This window comes from Tachysurus vachellii, chromosome 24 (assembly GCF_030014155.1).
Source record: "Tachysurus vachellii isolate PV-2020 chromosome 24, HZAU_Pvac_v1, whole genome shotgun sequence".
In the NCBI taxonomy this organism is placed as follows: Eukaryota; Metazoa; Chordata; class Actinopteri; order Siluriformes; family Bagridae; genus Tachysurus; species Tachysurus vachellii.
The window spans coordinates 10,357,838-10,378,222 of record NC_083483.1 but is presented as its reverse complement, the minus strand read 5'-3'; the positions used below and the strand labels follow the sequence as shown (position 1 = coordinate 10,378,222).

Below are 20,385 nucleotides of genomic sequence, written 5' to 3'. Positions count from 1 at the left end.
GTTTATTGTCCTACGACTCCCCCTGATGGCGAAAATACATGTTCACGTTGAGGATTAAATGAGCGTGTGTATAGAAGTGGTATCTCAGTGGATAAGGTGGTGCACTGCTTCAGGAGGTTGTGAGCTTGAATCCCAGGTCCACCAAGCTGCAAATCCTGGGCCCCAGAGTAATGTCCTACTAGGCCCCTTAACCATTAATTGCTCAGTTGTACAAAATGGTAACATGATTTTTCTTAAGAAGCTAAATAAATGTCAATTGTTTAGAGCCGGTGTGCATATGCACGTGTGTACTGTATGTCACTTTACATAACAGTGTCAGCCAAATGAGGTAAATACAATTTATTTCATGTCAACTCTTGTCCTGGAATGCGTTCTGTCCTTCGATAGGACATGCACATGCTCTCACTGAAAGACATGACGAACAACTTTCTCCAACATCTTGAGAAGCTCTATGGTGCAGCTATTACTATGACAACTCATTACCAATTTATTTAAGTCTGAGTATAACTACAAATATGTTTGTTTTTAACAGTTATTGCATTTAGCCAAAATGCAGCAGGCTTTATGAGTTATTCAGTTAGGTAAAAAAAAAAAACCTGAATGCAAAATCCTCGATGAGGCAATGTTTTCCACATGGAGTTTCTTATCTACTCATAGACACACAATCCGTTTGCCTATTGTCGTTTGTGAAAACCTACAGGGGCATAGTGAGTTTGTCTGAACATTTAAAAAACTTCTTTATCTTTAAGGAGTCAGTAGGCTACTGTTGTCATAGCTAGGAGTAACAAGCTAGTAGTAACTTGACCCCAAGGCTTCTTACTCTAGATACAAGCTAATATGTTAGCAACTAACTTTTTTCTGTACATAAACAAGATCGACTAAATCTGATTAATTATCATTAAAGTAGTATTTTTTTGTGTTCCCAACACACAGATAGACAAATGCTTCATGACAGTCACTTCTCAGTGATTTCTAACATTACCTGGTTTAGTTTAGAAACAGTCCTGGTTACAACAGAGACTCAGTTCAGTAAGAAAAAATATAAGAACCACAAAGTTGGGTTTTACATTCGGCCGTTCTTTCTTGGCTGTTCATGTGCAGGTCAGTGTTCTGTGGTACTGCACAGTGATTTGTTATTTAAATTTCTGCAGTATTTCATAAAGCAGAAACACTGTAGACGATATACGGTTATAGAAAAGTCGAAGGGAATCAAAAAGTGATGGAAAAAACATGTTTATTAAATTATGTAATAAATAATACTTAAAGACACTCAGCAAGAATACCATCCTTGTAATTTAATATTTCACAAAAAGCATTAATGAGAAAAAACAAGAAAATTGCCAGAGATTGGCAAAATGTATAAGATGATCTGAGTGAGTGATACAGTTCAATTTCTCTTGCCTAAATGGATAATGAATTGACCTGTGCTTTGACTAAATTATCAAGTGGTTAACACCAAAGTGAACATTTAGACATCAAGCAATACCATTGTTCCAGCAATATACATGCACACTGATACAAATAATGGCACAGATAAAATATTCATCTGATAAAAAACAACAAAAAAACAAAAACTAAAGTTGAACATTATGTATTTGAGTTGTTTGAACACTGGAAAGATAGACCAAAAAGATATAAAGGCACATTCTCTCTCTTTACACACACTCACACACACACACACACACACACACACACTCACACACGCACACAGACAAACACACAAACGCACACGGTCTAGAAACAAGTTTACAAAATGTATGGGGGTAAACATTCATTCAAAAACCTTGGGTTGAGAGGAATCAGTACTGGGTGTGCTTGAGTCCTGAATCGGTGTTCAAAAGGTTCATTGGTAATCAGGGTAAGCTTTGTAAAACATGCAGCCAGTGTTAAATGCTGCGTTGCAGTAAGGAACAGTTAAATTGGAGTACATTGATGTGTGCATCAATATATCACCATCAAGGCTGGTAAAAATGTGTCCTGATTTGTTTTGGCAGGTTGTCCTAAAGCCTATTAGAGAATGTGATTACACAAAGAAGACTTCACAAAAAGATCTCTATAACTCCTACATATTGTGTGCAGGTGAATGGCAGTGCTGTCATCCATCCATATTTTAACTTGTATCTATTGTACTATCTAGAGGCCATACTCAAAGTTTCGGGCCTGTCACCTGTCACCATCTTAGCTTGGTGTGCTGTCATTATTTGTTTTAAAAAGGACGCTTTGCAAAAAGAGAGGCAATGGCAAACATGCTCAGATGGTTTAAAGCTTTAAGATGAACTCCACAAGGGCACGTGTTGATGTATTTATCCACAAAAATAGTATTCCTTATCATCTTTCTTTATCTCTCTTCAATCATTCTCTCGCTCAGTGTTTGGCTCTTACAGGTTGCTTTCCTGTGTGCTGTTGCTGGTTGAAATGGGATGGAGTCCTCCGTTGTCGTTGAGCCTTTTGGCCCGGTACGTCTCATAATGAATGTTATGAGTGACCTCCTTCAGGTCTTGGAGGTGAGACCTATAAAGTAGCAACGTCAGTAATCAATAGATAATGTTCAACATTAATTAACCCTGAGTTGAGGCATTAACATTTTTTAGAAAGTTTACGGAATAAACTCGAGGAAAATAAACTTTGAAGGGGAAATACTGCACACCACCCTGTTGTTGATTATTTTCCTTATAACAATATATTGTTGTGTTTTATGTGTTACTTATAAGCTGTCTCTAACCAGAAATGAAAATGATCTTTTTCTTGTTCTACTTTCGGCTTTTCCCGTTAGGGGTTGCCAAAGCGAATCATCTGTTTCCACCCAACTCTATCCTCGACATCCTCTACTCTCACTACGAACCCTTCTCCCTCCTCTCCTTCCTTGACCAACAGTAGGAACAAAAAAAAAAAAACAGTCTTGCAATGTATTTTACCTGATGAGGAAATCCCGTAGTTGTGAGAATTCACAGTGATTCGGGTTTTCAACTGATGGGAAAACAATACAAGAAACTGAATGTAAATGATCTTACATTACATCTCCAACAATATCTGCAAAAACAAAAAACTTGCATCTGGGGAGAAGCATACATGAAAACTTTCTTATTTCTCCATATGTATGATAAATGTATTGCAATTCTTTATTGTTCTATAAAATTTGTGTAAAAAATCGATACTCTGAGACATGTTCATAACTGATAACAGGAACTTACAACATTAAATCTAACTATAAACAGTAAAATGGGTCATTGTATAATATCTAAAAATCACAACTGTTGGTAAATGTCTATGGTATAAAAGGAATAAAACACTTCAGTATGTGCTGTTGATATTTGTTGGTTATTTTCCTATAAAGCAATGTCCTGCAATGTGTAAGACCTTAGGCAACAAAGTCAGCACTGGGATGAGTCCTACTAAATCTGAATCTTTATAGTCATAACTGATTTCAGTGGAAGAGCAGAGAATGACAAAATGAGTTTATGCACCTTCTACAATTCCCCAGGCAGTCTTCCGACCCAGAACCCGTTTGCAGTTGACTTGGTACTCTTTGTCACTTCCTACTACCGCAAAAGGCATGGCCTCCTGTACACACACACGCACACGCACACACACACACACACACACACACACACACACACACACACACACACACACACACACACAGATTTAATGAGCAATTCTATCTTAACATACAAATTCATTTATGAAGGATGATGGAAGACAGGAATACTGGAAACATGGACAACATGAGGAAATATTACATTTTCTGAGCATCATAAAGAGTAATTTCAATCAATTTGCACTATACCCTGATCTTATCATTATCAGCCTTGTCCTCCTGGTCTTCATCAAACTCCTTTTGTGGATAAAATTCAATTCCACATACCTCCAGCTCCTTCCTCACCTGAACAAAGGAAGAGAATTTGAAATATATTTTTATTATACCAGTTATCCTCCAACTGACCTACCTATCAATCTACTCAGCCACCCATCCATACACCCTAACCCTTCATCCATAATTCCATCTATCCATCCGACCATCCGTTCCTCCATCTATCCATTCATTTATACATCCATCTGTTCATACATCCCCCTATTTCTCATCCATCCACATTCTAAAGATCCTCCCCTCAATCCATGAATTTTTTTGGCCAAAAGTATGTGGTCTGATCATTACATCCATATTGTTATTACTGAACATCCCAATCCAAATCCCTGGGTATTCGTATATGAAATTGGGTCACCTTTATTGCTGTCATTTGTTCCACTCTTCTGAGAAGACTTTTCACTGTTTTTTTTTTAAAGATTACTTTGAGGAATTGTGCTTATTCGTTCAAGAACATTGTTGAGCTCTGGCACTGATTTCGAGTGAGAAATCCTGGCATGCGATAAGAATTCTAGTTTAACCCAAATCACCTTCAGTGGTGATGATGTCGTGGCTCTCTGCAGACCACATGATATCTACCACACTATATTTAGCAAACCATCTCTTTATGGCTCTCTAGCTTTGTGCACAGGGACATTCTCATGCTGGAACAGGTTTGAACCACTTAGTTCCAGTAAAGGGAAATTGTAATTTTACAGTATAAAATACATACAAACTATTGTGTCACTCCAACTTTGTGGACACAGTTTGGAAAAAGACCCTTAAATACAGTAGGTGTGATGTTCAGGTCTCACGTTGCCACATGGTCCTTATTTTGTTAATTCATTGCCTTCTTAATTAGTTTTTCACTCAACCATCCTGCTATTGATTATCCCTCCACCCATTCTTCCACATCCATCTAATGATCACTCTATCCATCCACCAATCAACTTGCCACCCATCTATTCATTTTCCATCCATATACTGTATTCATTCACCATTCACTCATCCATCCTCTTATTTCTTATTCATCCAGCTATTTTTCCACATTCTAAAGTTTCTTCCATCAATCCATCCATTTAAACATTTTCAATTATCATACTACCCATTCTTTCACATATCCATCCATCTAATGATCACTCCATCCATCCATCCATGCACACGTTCTCACCCTCTGTTTGAACTCTGTTTTTTCCTCAGGAGTGAGAGTATCAGCTTTGGCAATGACAGGAATGATGTTTACAGTTCGACTTAAATGCTTCATGAACTCAATGTCCAGCTGTCGCAGTCTGACACAAGTGGAAGAGAGAGACAAATAGAAAGGTCAGAGAGAGTAACTATAGGACAGCAGAGAGAGGGGGGTTGGGGGGAAGTTAATAGATTGAACTGCAGAGATCACTGCAGTAAAGTCTCAAATGAGCCTTACTTGATTAATAAATCTCAGACTACCATTCAGACATGTCATATTAACTGGCTGTTCCAAACAGACTGCCATTGACCAGTCGGTACATTACTTTTTATTAATGTTACCATCTTCCATGGACCCTCAAGTCTGAACTGTTTTTCCAATTCATGTTCACAATCTTTGAAATTTTTACACAGAAATTCAATTATTATACGCATTTAGGCAATTCACTTCAGTTAGATGAAGACAACTATTTTTAGCTTTGAATTAATTAGACCATTATGTGCTGAATTGTAGGATGTGATATATTTGTGCTCACGAGTGTCCAGTTGGAGATATGAAGTACAAGCAGCAGTGCACTCGGGTGTCTGGAATCCGTTTTTTACGGGCAATGTTAACTTCTTCCTTTAAAAACTTCTCATACTGTTCATTGATATATTTCGATATTGGCTCCCAGCTGTAAACACAAGAAATGATCTTTAAATAACTGACTAGAGTGTAATACATAGAGAGATAGACAACAGGACACATTTACAAAAAGAAAAATATCAGTCTATGAAAACCTCCTTACTCACCAGTTTTCGTTATTGATCTGGTCCCCAAATCCAGGAGTGTCAATCACTGTCAGTTTCATTTTCACACCACCTTCTTCTATGACTACAGTATAAAATAACAATGACCAAGAACTCACTCTTGTCAGTAACAAAACCAAAAAATAATGAATGACTGAAACACTATCTGGATCACATTGCAAAAAATCAATAAGTTCTCAATTGAAATCAAAATACATATAAATATAATGGAAGTGAAAAATAGAAATGCTATAGAAAACTGTCTTGCATGTCAAAACTGCCTGTAAATATAAAGCTCTGGTGTGAAGGATTCCTGCATTTTATAAAGATGAATTAACATCAATAAAATCAAATTAAACTAAACTAAAACCTAACTTCATCATCAGCAATATGCATATATTAAAAATTTACCAAAATATATCCTCTTGTCACAAAAGTTCAACAGATCCTTTAGAACATGCTTAAAATTTGCAAGATATTTTTGGACAAATGCAAAGCAGTGGGAACATCGACACAAAAAGCTTTTCATGAAGTACACTCCCAACCCCATAGACATAGAGCTGACAATAAATCTTTCAAATCTTTCTAATATGTAAAAGGGGAATTTTTCAACATGGAAAGAACCCAACAGTGGAATACTATATCTGCCCGCACGTTCAACACTCTTGAAACATTAATCCTATACAGCAAAGTGTCTTGACTGGTTTGGGGTCTGGGCCGGATGCCATACCCTACTGTTTTCCAGCTGTGCACAAATGCTGGTACCCAAAGGACATTAAGTATCAGGCCTGTGGTATTGCCTGGGGCAGAGGACACACCAGGCCGACTGTGACTCTGTCAATGTCCTTAAAGACAAAGAGTCTTTGTTTCAATGTTGAATGTTCAAGACAAAGAGAACATTAGGAACGTATCTCCCAGTAAAACATACAGTGCAGTAATGTGAAATAGGGTTTTATTTTAGATAATACTTATTGAGTTGAGTTTGATTTTTATTTAGTTTTTTTATTTATTTTTTATTTAATCAAAGGACTTTCAGTCAAGAACACTAATGTGACAGTGCATAGTAGGACTGTGGGACTATTTAACATAATTAATCAGTGGCATAGGGCCCAGGATGAAGGCCTGAGGTACACCATAAATGATGGCTCATGATGAAGAGGAGAAATAACCAATCCAACAAAAAGCATTCTCTGCCTTTGAGGTAAGAGGTAAAACAATTTAAGACGGTATCACACTTAACATGATCCGAAAGGCTAATATCAAAAGTTGTGCTGAGTTTGAGTAAAATGAAAATGGCACTCTTACTGCAATCACTGGATACTTTGAGGAAGGGAGACTGTGTTCTGTGGTGTGCTCTAAAACCTGAGTGGAATTTCTCCAAAATATGACTTTTTTTTTTTCAGAAATGAGGAACTCAGAAAAGGCAACTATGCCCCAAAACTTTAAGATATAACACACTTTACAAATTAGTCTGACGTTAAGAATTGATGCATGTAGACTCACATGTTTATAACAAAATGTATCTCAACCACCAGCTCTGTTAGATCTTACCGTGTGACACAGATTTAATCTCCACAGTCTTGGGGATCTTCTCATCACGACTCCAGCCAGAGCTCCGCCTGCTCACCTGAGACTTAAATAGAGTATTGACCATGGTGGATTTCCCTAAGCCACTTTGACCTAGATTAAAAGACACATTAGAACATTAGAATTAGAAAACATTAGAATAATAGAACAGGGCTGAGGAAACAATATTCAAATAATTTACAGATGTTTATCATGTGGGGTGAGAATAACTTTAACTTCTCAATTCACAGCTCAGGATTTTCACTAACCTACAATCATGATGTTGAAATCAAAGCCAGTCTTCATGGTTTTCTTCCTCATTTGTTCAATAATGGTGTCTATCCCAACATATCCCAGCAATGTTGAGCCTCCTCCTGACCCCTGGCTTCCAGCCCCTGACCCCTGGAGGGGTGCAATGGAGGTGTTGTTGGGCAGTACCACATGAGATGGCTTGGCAGGGACAACAGGTTTTGGTTTCACTTCTGGGGGCACGATTTCTGACATGTCTTTAACAAGAGGAAGGAAAGTACGGCTGAGACATCAAGAATTTAAACATCAAACATCAAGCATAGAGATTTCCAGTTCTCTTGTAGTATCTTTTCATGTTTTCTTGTTGTTCCAGGAGTTTCAACTAAGCTATTAGTCTGTAATACAGGTACAGCCTGTGTTAAAATAAAGGTCAAGACGTTCAGTATAAAGTTTTCTGACAGAAACACATAGCTGTTGTGACATCTATTCTTTAGCAGTTAGATATAAACTGTGTGTCTTGTGCTCTACCTCTGTTATAGCACAAGAGAGTGATGCATGGCAACACATGAATAAAATACATAACACTTTATAGAAAATACAACAAATTTTTCTTTTAAAGATCTAGGCTAGTTTTTGGGTAAAGAGTCAGAGTTAAAATCACCAAATTTTCTGATTGAATAAATAAATAAACAAACAAACAAATAAATAAATAAATCTGCAACAGGTTGAAATGATAATATTAAAAATAAAAATAAAAATAAAAAATCCCCAAAAAAATGGTGATATAAGGTTTCCTTATTTTTTCATTTTCTTCTTAGACATTCAGTTTTACATGCTTCTAGGTCACATGTTCAACTGCAAAGGAACGTAATGAGATGCAGAAACGCCTTAATAACCACAACATTCAATCAAATATAATCCCACAAACGATATGCAAGTGTTTTGTCTTTCACCTCGTTTCAGCTTAATATCAAATTAACAACTCAACTGTTAGTGATCATCATACGAGTCATACTGTAGGTAGTGCACTATAGTTTCTTCAAATAGTCTCCCAAAATCATATTACAAAGTTTATAGTAAGCCTTTGAACATAGCAGATATGTCTCTCAGCTGTAACTCTAAATCCAAAAAACAAAACAGAACAAACAAACAAAACAAAAAAAAAAAACAACCCTTAATATTTATATATTCCATTATAATATAGGTCAAGTAATATTGGAAGAGAAACATCTCTCCTGAACGACACAGATATCTGTTTTTATGCACCCAAATCCTAAAAGAACGGGTCATTTAACCGAAAGTACAAGAATCTGTCATAATTTAATCCTTTAATAAGCCTTTTAAAGCTTATAAAGCCACAAACACATGCGGTATAAATAGGATTAATCTCAGTCCACTGCATCCCTGTGGAGTCCATGTCCTATATTCAAGCTGCCTAAAAAAAAATGGCTTCAAACCCCACACTCCCGCATTTTATCCCCCACACACTATGAACCTCGAACAGGTTTGATCGGTGAGGGAAAAAAAAACCCTGCAATGTTGAGTATATAACACTGATCCTATATGGAGATGTAAGCATCCCTAAACCTCGTGACGGTGGATGGACCTCCATTGTTTTCATCCACTTCTTCATTGAGTTCATCACGTTCCCGTTAACGCATCTTAACGGTTTTTTTTTAGTAGCGCAAACTCACCAGTTCAGATTCTCCAGAGCTTCTTGAAAGACAAAGCAAACACCACAAGGTATTTAATTGTGTCCTGGAGCTGCTTAAAGAGCAATGTATAAAGAACCGTCGCTCTCCGTCCTCCGTTAATCCCTCCCTACTCCGTCCCTTCCCGTTGCTAAGGAGACGACAGAATGATGCAGCGTGCATGCGCAGATCACTATTTGGGCTGTTAGAGATTATTTATATTAAATATGTGGTGTGTAGTATTTATTGAATATACGTGTTATACATACGGTGTATATATATATATATATATATATATATATATATATATATATATATATATATATATATATATATATATATATATATAAAACCCTTTTCATCCAAAAAAAAAAAAACAAAAACAAAAAACATGCTGCTTAAAGTAAAGATTTCAAGACTGTAGGCTTATGATCTGTAAGCAATGTTGTTCAAACCATTAAATTAGGTTTTAAGTAATAAAATGTTGTTTAATATTTCTCCATATTTAACTGACATTGTTTATGCAGGTTTAGGGGTGGTTCAGAAATATTCTGAAATTTATATTTAAAAAAGTGTGGCAATCTGCCAGGACTCATGCCAATGCTGGCACAGCTCTTTTACAGGCCTAGACAGATACACAGAACCCAGTAACATAGTGAGAAAAAACCCATTAACACTCAGCTGTAATATTCCAGCTACTCACATTTTACAGCATTGTCCCATGTTGCACTCTCATGTGCATCCTGTTTACATGTGTGCCACCTCTGTAGCTCATATTTACTTGATCGCATGGCAGTTGTAGTACGAACATGTCGGCATACGCTGCAGCTTGCTATATACCCTCCCTTATCTTCCTATGAGGAAACATGCATGTGTGCAGCCTGATAAAACTGTATGTCTCTCTTTTTCAAACCCATAATGTTGTTTATCATTGAGTTGGTTTGCAAAATATATACTAATCAAGGTTAAAAATGTAAGTTTGTATTCCACCAGCTGATGCTGTTAGTTGTTTTAGTAGCCGGTTTAGTAGAGTATTAAGGTTATTAGTGAAATAAAGAATGTATACTGTACCGTAAGTGTCTAGTACATGAACAGGGTTAGCAAATGACTGTGATTGTGATAACAATTATATAGACCAATCCTGTAGGTAGAATTGATGTAGGATACTCAGGATACTATTTTCAAACTGAACCAGACAACTAATGCATCTACTCCTCATGTTGAGGAGCAGGAGATAGCAATAGAAGAGTTAGCAATAAAAAGATGAAAATAAATTCTGCAGACAAGTTGTGGATACAAGTGGATGCATAAATTTATGTAAGTAAAATTGCATTTGTTTGCAAATGTTTTAATATAAATGTGCAATTAATTATCATTTTACCTATTGAGCCTTACAAATCATGTGGCTTGTACTCACGTGTAAATGCATATATACCAGGAAGTGGGATTATCTCTTGCTCACTTTTCCTCGCCTCAGAAACAGATGGCTTCCTCTGTAGGGAATCATCCTGCTGATGTAACTTAGCAAAATTCACTTGTTCAACTTTCAGACTGTATTCTTCCATTAATGACTGTTCACATGCTTTGTCAGCTCCAGATTGGGGCATCCAGTCAGCCACGGAAGGTTCTGGAATGGCTCTTGTTGAATGTGTTTGCTGGTTGGGATAGCTGTATATGTCTTGTGGGGAGGTGGTCTGAATCGCTGCATCATCCCTTGTATCCCTGGATGTCTGTGCGCTAGTAGATCGAGTGCTGCACGATTTACCACACTTTGTCTGTACCTCTAAACTCTTCTGTTTTGTCAAGTGTGTGTCTTCATCTAGAGAGCTTATTTCACTTGAGTTAGATTTGGAAGAATCTGTATCTGAACCACGGTGGCTCTTTTGTGATAGCTTGAAAATGTCTTTTTTCTGAGACCATCTTCTTCCTATTTCCTGAGAAGATGAGTCTTCATTTTGTGCCTGAGTAGATATCAGACATGTGGACTTTCTGTCAGAAAAACTATCAGCTTCTCTGATCACATGTCTGCAAGTTCTACTCTTCAAAGGAAATTGGTCACTCTGGTTGAGTTGTCTGGGTGTGTAAATATAATTTGATGTGGCGGTTTCCGACTCAGGTCTACAGATTCTGGGCAAATGACTGGATTTAGCAGATGATCCATGACTCTTCAAAGGGAATCGGAAGCAGTCCGTCTGCTTGGTTTGACTAAGTGTGCTAATACATGTGTCTGTTTCTGAAGCAGTGAATCGAGGCTTGCTGTGATGAGTAGATTTATGGTTTTCAGTATTACTGGTATTTAATTCAAGCAAAGAAGAACTGCTGTACTCATGAACATCTGCAGGGCCTTCATATTTTATTTTCTGTGAAACCTCAGTGAACTGGCATGAGTTGGGAGTCTCTACATCACAATATAGATGTGAAAGAGCTTTGAAAGAGGATGAGGAAGATACTATGTTTGATTGTTTTGGAGATACACCGAACTCATGGTCTTTAGGAAGCTTAGAAGATGGTTCACGTTGACTGTCAGGGCTTGAACTGCTCTGACACATGAGTCCTGATGTTTGATTACCTGCTTCAGATTTTACCATTTGTGGCTTAGATTGAGACAAATCTGCACCATCTTTTTCCTTCTGCATTTTTAACAAAACTTGGTTAAACTTTGAATTTGCCCTGTCAAATAAAAGTCTTGATCCAGGGGTCACAGTCTTCACTGTTTTGTTTAAGCCTAGGCGGGCTTGAATTAAGACAGGATCCTGTGTTAGATATCGTCTTTTATAGAGTCCAAGGCTCTGAGGACCTCTTACAATGTGTTTCAGGTTTTGGCGACTTATAATTTCCTTCTTTTTCATGGTATCCATGATGTATTTGTTTCCTGAAGCCACATCTTTAGGATGCATCCCTGGGTACTGGTACCTAGGTAACTGTTCCTGTCTCTGCTTTTGCTGAATTCTTGTTTTTGAAATTGGGATTGTCTTAGCCCTTCTCTCACTGGATGATTTTATTGTCAATTTAGACTGACCATTGTCTGATTGGACAGTGGTTTGGTCTAAAGGTTGATTGCTTGGAAGAGATTCCAGTCTATCAGTAACAGATCCTGCTTTGCTGTAAAGAAAAACGGCAATATTGCGCAACATTTATTCCAATCAGTTGCTGACACTTGACTGACCACTTTAAGGATAACAGAGACATTGTTAAGTACCTGCTGCATGGAAAAATGTGGGATGAAGGATCCAAGAGGCTGCCACTGTCACTGAATGAGGAGATGTGGATAGGCCTTTTCAGGATGACAGGGGAAGAGAGTGGTATGGAACATGGAGAGAGTCTAGTAGGGCTATGAGAAACAAGCAGCTGGGTACATGGAGAAAGCCTTGTAGGGGATGAGTGGAGAGGCTGTGTGCAAGGAGAAAGCCATATTGCAGGGGTGGAAGAGGACAGAGGATGAGGTGATGGACAAGGGGATGTACAGATAGAAGAGGAAGATGATGAAACAGTTTGGGGAGATGGAGAAAGTCTTGAAGGTGAAGATGAATTAAGAACCAGACTCGGAGAGAGCCGAGAGGGAGAGCTGGATGAGGGAGAAGAAGAAAGATTTTGAGGGGTTGGAGAGAGACGAGTAGGAGATGTGGAGGATGGACGCTGTGGACAAGGTGAAAGTCTTGTACCAGCATGAGAGGAGACATACAGGGGACATTGAAAGGAGGTAGGGAGTAATGACGATTCACTGTGGTCTAGCTTGCTTTGGTTCATATTGTAGTGGTGAGGTTTAGTTCAAAGCACAATCCAAGTGATTGCAAGTTATGGGGTGTTTTTAGGCAGTAAAAATTACGGCAAGCAAAAGTAGACTTAAAAGATAAAGTCAGTGAAAGGGGTTACAAAATACTGTCATTAAACACAATTTGAGATAGAGTACAATTTTTTATACAGTGTTACAATATATACACAAATTGGATCCTCAATCAAACTTTAAAAAGTTTATGCACAAAGGTTAAGAATCAGACATTTTCAAATGGGAAGAAGTCTATATCACAAATACGACAAAAGAAAAAGAGAAGAACTAAAACCAACCTGTTAGTCTGCATCTCTCTGCTGACTGCGAGAGATAGACTGAGAAAACGAGAGAAAAACAGAGCAACAGAAAGTGGTGGGTACCAGTATCACATTCTCTCCATTCCTTTTATGTAAAGCCTCGCTGTCTCACTCACCCACTCCCATCACTCCATGCTTGATAAATCATGGAGAGTGTGTGAAACTCCCGAAAGATCATGAAAAAGGACACAGACAATGAAGTTTTGTAATTTTTGTAGTCTCATGAATTAAAACCTTGGCTAAAACATAACCCATGTATTAATGTAGGTTATTTGTGATGCCATTTAATGTGTAAAAAAATAGATCTTTTGTTTTGTCGATGTTTTGTACAAAAATAAAAATCTAAAATCTTGTAGAAAAACTTTGTTTCTTTTTTCGTCCCCCAGAAACATTGGGAAAACGGAGGAAAGAAAGGCAGCACTGTCATTTGTTGTATATAGCAAAGTTATGTGAATTCTGTTGGGCTGTTTTTTTTGTGTGTTTTATTAAACTTGTTCAGTCAAACCTATTCAGATTCTTTCTGTATGTATCTCTCTGTGATATTTCCAAATTAATTGCAAATGTTTTATTTCACATAGACTTTTTAAAAAAATATGTTATCTTGATTTAAACCGGGGGTGGCTTAGTGGTTAGCACGTTCGCCTCACACTTCCAGGGTTGGGGGTTCGATTCCCGCCTCCGCCTTGTGTGTGTGGAGTTTGCATGTCCGGTTTCCTCCCCCGGTCCAAAGACATGCATGGTAGGTTGATTGGCATCTCTGGAAAAGAGATGTGATTGCGTGAGTGAATGAGAGTGTGTGTGTGCCCTGTGATGGGTTGGCACTCTGTCCAGGGTGTATCCTGCCTTGATGCCCGATGACACCTGAGATAGGCACAGGCTCCCCGTGACCCGAGGTAGTTCGGATAAGCGGTAGAAAATGAATGAATGAATGAATGAATGAATGATTTAAACCACTGCGATCCTAACCAGGCAGTTACTAAGGATGATGGAAACACATTATGTGCTCCTAGTCAAACCTTCTGCTGGCAAGAACTCTTAATCTGAGTCCCACAAAATTCTAGTGTCAATGACCACCTCTAGTCTCAACTAGACCTTTCTGAAAAGAATACTACACCCTCTATATCTGGGTCTGTATCTTTTCATAAGGATCAGTTCATTCAAAAGAATATATTTGTACTGTATGTATGAATTGGTAATCACTTGGTCAACTTTTCTTAAACACATTTTCTCATGTTTATTGAAGTTATTCATTGAACCACAAATGACATCGTCTCACATTTATTTGACATCTCCTTATATTTTCATACTTATTGTAAATGTTGTTGTTTTTTATATCTAAATGAACACAAACATGGTTCTGTCTTGGGAGAAACACAGATAACTTGTCTGGTTAGATTTAACTGTTTATAGATATGCATCCTGACATATGCCTGTAGAAAATTTGAGTAATTCTTCAGGTTTCACAAAAGACAACAAGAATTAACAGAGAAATAAAATTCCATAGAGGGTATAAGGGAATAGACAGAACATAATACAAGTACATACAGTATGCAGGGAAAAGTCACCTAAAGGTTCGATGTATTGATTTAACTGATTTAGACAATTGATATCAGATTTAAGATTACAGTACCAAAGTCAAAGGAAGATCTTTCATGTATCTGCTAAATGGTAATGTGAACGTAGAATACCTACGTAGAAAAAACCCAGCGATAAGGAAAGGTGCAGTATAATATCACTTTTTCTGAGAGTGTACACCAAAAAAACAATTAAACTATATTCAAAGATTTCTATAACACACATTCATTGTCAAATTCTTCATGTTAACCAATCAGAGAACTCTTATTGCAAAAGAACATCTTGACATTTTGCTGGACTCGTCATCTTAAGCGTCTACTGATCACTGATCTGAATCCAATCAGTTTGACGACTCCTTGTACACATTTTGTCATATGAGCATGCTGCTGTCGTCATCTCTGTGGGTTTTCAGTGTGGGCACCAAAGGCTGGTGCTTGATGGACTTGTTACTCCACTTGTGAGCATCTTGAAGCCCAGGCTCCAAGAAGTAAAGGCAGGCTCCAAACCCAGCCAGGACCAGCACAGAAACAAGCAGATAGACCGGGACGAACCAGTCCACAAACATCCTGTGGTGAATGTGATGAAGGGAAGTGGATTTTATGATACTCTCTGAGTATCAAGCACCAAACCCTATTCAATAGTTTTCTACTATCATAAGGCTTTTTTGTTCTAAAATACACTGCAGTTTAAACCATAAAATATACAAACAAAGGGAGAATATTGTGACTAGACTTTATATGGCACCTATGCACATGAATATCCAGCATGCACTACTTCATACATGCTTGGTATCAGCACATACCTGGATTTATATGCTCTTGTATTGCTTCTGGTTGTGTGAATTCACACTGGTTGGAAGATAAGAACACCTGGGCTGCAGTAGGACTATTAAAATCCGTGGAAGGCTGTGAAGGTGAATGGAAAGATACAGCGATTTGATGATGTACTTGAGGGTCTGCTTAACACACACATTCCCTCTCTCTCTCTCTCTCAGTCCAAATCAGGGCTGTGCCATTCTCGTTTCACATGGGGGGGTGTGTTACTATAGTAACAGCTGTGGTAATGACGAGGAAAGGGTGAGTGTGTGATAGAGTCTTATATAAGGGATTTTTTTTTGGTTTTTCTGACCCGCTTTCTCTCCCTCCTTTAGTCTGTGCAGCAGTTGAAACAGAGTGTCATTATAACCGGTTATTATTAGTGAGTTACAAGATGCATAATAGCGCATGCTTGGTTTTTATATTAAACACACCCACTCTGCATCTAAACTACCTCTCAAAATAGTCTCCTTTTCTCGTCTTGCATAAGCTGCCTTCCGAGACTCCAAATTAAACTCACTCACACACAGCTAACGGTGCAGTTGGCACGGTTGTGTTGGTAAAACCAAAAGAAGATTGTAGAGACAATAAAATTTAAACTGTGTAATGATCAGATCAGGTTCTTTTAGCTAGACAGTCTGGTGCATTTATTCAAAAAACATAGAAGAGAAGAGAAACTTGGAACAGTCTGCCATTAAACACAAGAGACGAGGAGCATGTGATACAAAAGATATCAAACGCTGCACATCCCAAGGTGTCTGAGCTGAGACTAAAATTGTTGATGTGAAGTGATTTAAAACCTATTTCCCCAAAATGTTCTAGTTAGTTTGTAGGCATGTGCTTAATACAGAAACTTTTATTGTCATTTCAACCATACATATATATTGCAGTACACTCATGATCAGAATCCCAGGTCCGCCATGGTGCCATTGCTGGGCCCTCAATTGCTCAGTTGTATCAGTTGAAATGGGCCTGTGGTAGCCTAGTGATTAGTGTGTTGGGCTACCAATCAGAAGGTTGTGAGTTCGATCCCAGGTCCACCAAGCTGCCACTGTTGGGCCCCTGAGCAACGCCCTTAACCTTCAATTGCTCAGCTGTATAAAAATGAGATAATGTAAGTCGCTCTGTATATAAGGGCGTCTGCTAAATGCTGTAAATGTAATGTAAATAAATTGTAAGTCACTCTGGATAAGAGTGTCTGCTAAATGACAAAGCTGTGCCAGTATACAGTGAAATGAGACAACGTTTCTCCAGGACCAGGGTGCTACATAAAACAGACAAAGATAAGGACTTAATAAGTTAGTCCTAGATACATAAAGTGCATCTGTGCAACCTGGTGTAAACAAATAAATACAAGACATTACACAAAAGACAATAAACAGAAACAGCGCCGACCAGCATAAATACTGTATGTTCAATCAATGTTGCGTGTGCAGAAATACTGGAATGAACACATTATTATAGCATCAGTTATATGAGATATCGTAAAGGATTGTGCAAAATGGCAATCAACTGAAATGTGAGACAGCATGTGCAAAGTGTGCAAAACAGCATGTAAACAGTTAGATGGATATATATTGGAAGAGTGTGTATTTGGTGTAGGTCTGTGAAGTCCATACAGTTGATGTGCGTGTGTGTTGTTCTCAGTACAGTTCAGTTCAGTTATTGAGGATTATTTATACAAGAAACACAGTTGCACCTAATTTAAGTAGCAGCAAAAAACTTTATAGAGACATTTTCTAGCTGAAATATAATTTTTGAAACTGACAGAGGAACATTTTGTCAATTTAGTTATTTGCTGTTTTGCTGCACCGAACAATCTAATTATCCTCATTGATGAATCAAAGCACTGTTGCTCTAACCATCTGTTCTTATTAACACAGTCTCCTCAGTATTACTGAAACTGCATCGTAAACATCAGTGACTTCTAGCATTTAATTAGTGAAAAAAAAAAAAGATCTGCTAAAGATTAAGATTAGTCTTAATCTTAATCTTTTGATTCCACCTGTTTAATCAGTTGTTCTTGGCTTTTAGTAGACTCTGGTGTGGCTTCTGCTTGATTGGAATGACAACCTGCAACCACACCGGCCCTTTTCCGGATAAGATTGGACACCGCCGGTCTAAACAAATCAGATCGACAGCTTTTGTTAACCAACTGTCCAGGTGATGCACAGTTAAGTTTAATACTGTAGAAAACAAAACAAAAAAGACAAGACAGCAACTACTTTTTTAGGCAGCTGCATATCACAGATTTATCCCATTTATTTTAGCAGTCAGTTAGTTTACACGAGGGCTGAAGAAAATCCAGGCTCATGTTTTTCAAATACAGCTGTATGTTTGATATATAAAGAGCTTAAAGAGCTACGATAAAGAGCTGTGTTTGATATTTATTTCACTCAGATTATGACAGTCTATCAAAATGTCTGTGATGTTCCTGTGCCACCTTCAGCGGGATCTTCAGTGAAATCTTTTAAAGCCGTTTCCTCCTTTTTTTCCAGTCTTGCACATACCCAGGTTTACAAATACTAGAACTTGTTCAGAAGAGAAACATATTTTCAGTTCAGTTCAGAAAATAAAGAAAAAAAAACATAAAATGTAAACAGTAAAATGTCTCTGTGGACATTATAGACCCGGGCTATTAAATTGGCGGCTTGGCCCTACAAGTAGCCCAGTGTGAAAAAGACATCTCTATAATAAATTAAGCTCAGTCGGACAACGGACCCTACAGTTAAGAAGTGACACGTCTGTTCCATTCAGCACGAGCCGCACGCACAGAGCAGGAGTAACCTAACGTTAGGCGAGTGGCGCGAGCAGCCTCCCTGTGAGACTCAATGACTGACAGGATGATGACAGATGAGAACCTTTGTTAGTATCATTTCTTCTGTTAATTTCTTCCTTTAGTTTTTCACAAAAAAGAAAAAAAAAATCGGGAAATTAACCCAACTCTACCACCCTAGCTCTACTTACACGTGTGAATCGTCATTCTTACACATGAATGTCATTAAAACGAGTAATAACACATCCCAGAGATGACTTCTGGATGGGAGCATATGTTGTTCTAGAACTTGGATATACCTTCAGAGATGCAGGCTTCTGAACTGAGCGCTGATAACAACTTGGTTTGTCCTTGTCCTCTTTAGTCCGGATGACATGGCGTCCCAGTTTTCCAAAAAGAACTTCAAATTTTGGTTCGTCTGACCACAGAACAGTTTTCCACTTTTCCACAGTCCATTTTAAATGAGCCTTTGTCCAGAGAAAACGGCTGAGCTTCTGGATCATGTTTAGATATGGCTTCTTTTTTGACCTATAGAGTTTTAGCCAGCAACGGCGAATGGCATGGTGGATTGTGTTCACCGACAATGTTTTCTGGAAGTATTCCTGAGCCCTAGAGAACATTCAGGTGGACGAACAAGACTTTTTTCAGTTGAACAAGAGCATGCCATTGTTGACATGGTGGTCCAGAACAACACCCTCCGCCTCCAAGAAATTCAGCAAAGAATAACACAGGACAATCAACTGTTCCACAATATCCACCAATGCAGTCGCTCCACAATTGACCGTGTTCTAAGAAGAAATGCTATCCGAATGAAGCAAGTATACAAAGTGCCCTTTGAGAGGAACTCCGTTAGAGTGAAGGAGTTGCGATTCCAGTTTGTTCAAGTATGTGCAACCCAATTACTGCAATTTTACTGTCAACTCAAAGATATATTTTTCCTGAATTGTAAGTATGTGTCCATAAACTATTCCGTGCTACAATATGTGAAAAGATTTAGGCATATCTATGTATACTGCTGCTTCAAAGTGTGAACTCAAACTTCAGCAACAATTTCACAGTAGTATTGACTGCAATCAATGCCATTACTGTAAAACACAAATTGACTATATTTTACCTTGTGTTCTTTTTTACTCTAGAGAATCTTGGAGTTGGATAGCAGTGCAACTCATTATGAGTACCTGTATATTGATGAAGCAGGCTTCAATCTTCAAAAAAAAAGGAGAAGAGGGAGAAATGTGATTGGCCATCGTGCTACAGTCAATGTCCCTGGACAACGAGGAGGCAACATCACTCTCTGTGCAACAATTTCTACAACTGGTGTTGTGGCACACAATGCTGTCTCGGGACCATACAACACAGCAAGGCTCCTATATTTTTTAAACCTCCTCAATGAAATCCTCTTTCCGCAGGGTGATCAAGAGCAAATGGTGCGGAATTTTGTAGTTGTTTGGGACAATGTCCAATTCCACCATTCAGCACTAGTGCGAGAGTGGTTTGAGAATCACCCACAATTCAGGATGGTGTTTCTCCCACCATATTCTCCTTTCCTGAATACAATTGAGGAATTCTTCTCCTCTTGGAGATGGAAAGTAAATGATCGCATCCCTTACAACCAAGTAAGTCTTCTTCAAGTGATGGAAGAGGCCTGTGGAGATACTGGGGCACAAGCATGTCAAGGATGGATACAGCATTCAAGGCGTTTTTTTCCCACGATGCATGACTTGTGAAAATATTTTCTGTGATGTTGATTAAATTCTCTGGCCAGATGTAATTAAGAGGCATGATCAATAAAATAATTGATTCAAT

The 20,385-nt window shown here is 38.1% G+C and overlaps 2 protein-coding genes across 3 annotated transcripts; one reads left to right on the top strand and one right to left on the bottom strand.

Annotated features, from left to right (window-relative positions):
- Window positions 1-1,217: 1,217 nt before the first annotated feature.
- On the bottom strand, window positions 1,218-10,189 carry septin3 (septin 3). Of its 2 annotated transcripts, none has more exons than XM_060860295.1 (11): window positions 10,031-10,189; window positions 7,657-7,893; window positions 7,373-7,501; window positions 5,825-5,906; window positions 5,569-5,706; window positions 5,016-5,133; window positions 3,788-3,883; window positions 3,465-3,561; window positions 2,916-2,967; window positions 2,383-2,511; window positions 1,218-2,007 (listed from the first exon to the last, which is right to left on the bottom strand). In XM_060860295.1, the coding sequence occupies exons 1-11, from the start codon at window positions 10,116-10,118 to the stop codon at window positions 2,001-2,003; spliced, it is 1,173 nt and encodes a 390-aa protein (XP_060716278.1). In that variant the 5' UTR covers window positions 10,119-10,189; the 3' UTR covers window positions 1,218-2,000. The 2 variants fall into 2 exon arrangements, with proteins under 2 accessions (XP_060716278.1, XP_060716279.1); XM_060860296.1 differs by lacking the exon at window positions 10,031-10,189 and adding an exon at window positions 9,331-9,570.
- Window positions 10,190-19,252: 9,063 nt separating this feature from the next.
- LOC132839579 (insertion element IS630 uncharacterized 39 kDa protein-like) lies at window positions 19,253-20,350 on the top strand. Its single transcript, XM_060860631.1, has 2 exons — window positions 19,253-19,463; window positions 19,716-20,350. The coding sequence occupies exons 1-2, from the start codon at window positions 19,254-19,256 to the stop codon at window positions 20,304-20,306; spliced, it is 801 nt and encodes a 266-aa protein (XP_060716614.1). The 5' UTR covers window position 19,253; the 3' UTR covers window positions 20,307-20,350.
- Window positions 20,351-20,385: the final 35 nt, after the last annotated feature.

Bases quoted from the DNA above. Each gene is read 5' to 3' on its own strand.
- septin3 (XM_060860295.1), bottom strand. From the start codon at position 10,118: ATGCGATCAAGTAAATATGAGCTACAGAGGTGGCACACATGTAAACAG. The intron at 5,707-5,824 runs GTGAGTAAGGAG...TTGTGTTTACAG, and splicing joins CAGATCAATAACGAAAACTG to CTGGGAGCCAATATCGAAAT. The intron at 5,134-5,568 runs GTGAGCACAAAT...CACTTGTGTCAG, and splicing joins ATATCTCCAACTGGACACTC to ACTGCGACAGCTGGACATTG.
- LOC132839579 (XM_060860631.1), top strand. From the start codon at position 19,254: ATGGTGGTCCAGAACAACACCCTCCGCCTCCAAGAAATTCAGCAAAGA. The intron at 19,464-19,715 runs GTATGTGCAACC...TTTTTACTCTAG, and splicing joins TGCGATTCCAGTTTGTTCAA to AGAATCTTGGAGTTGGATAG.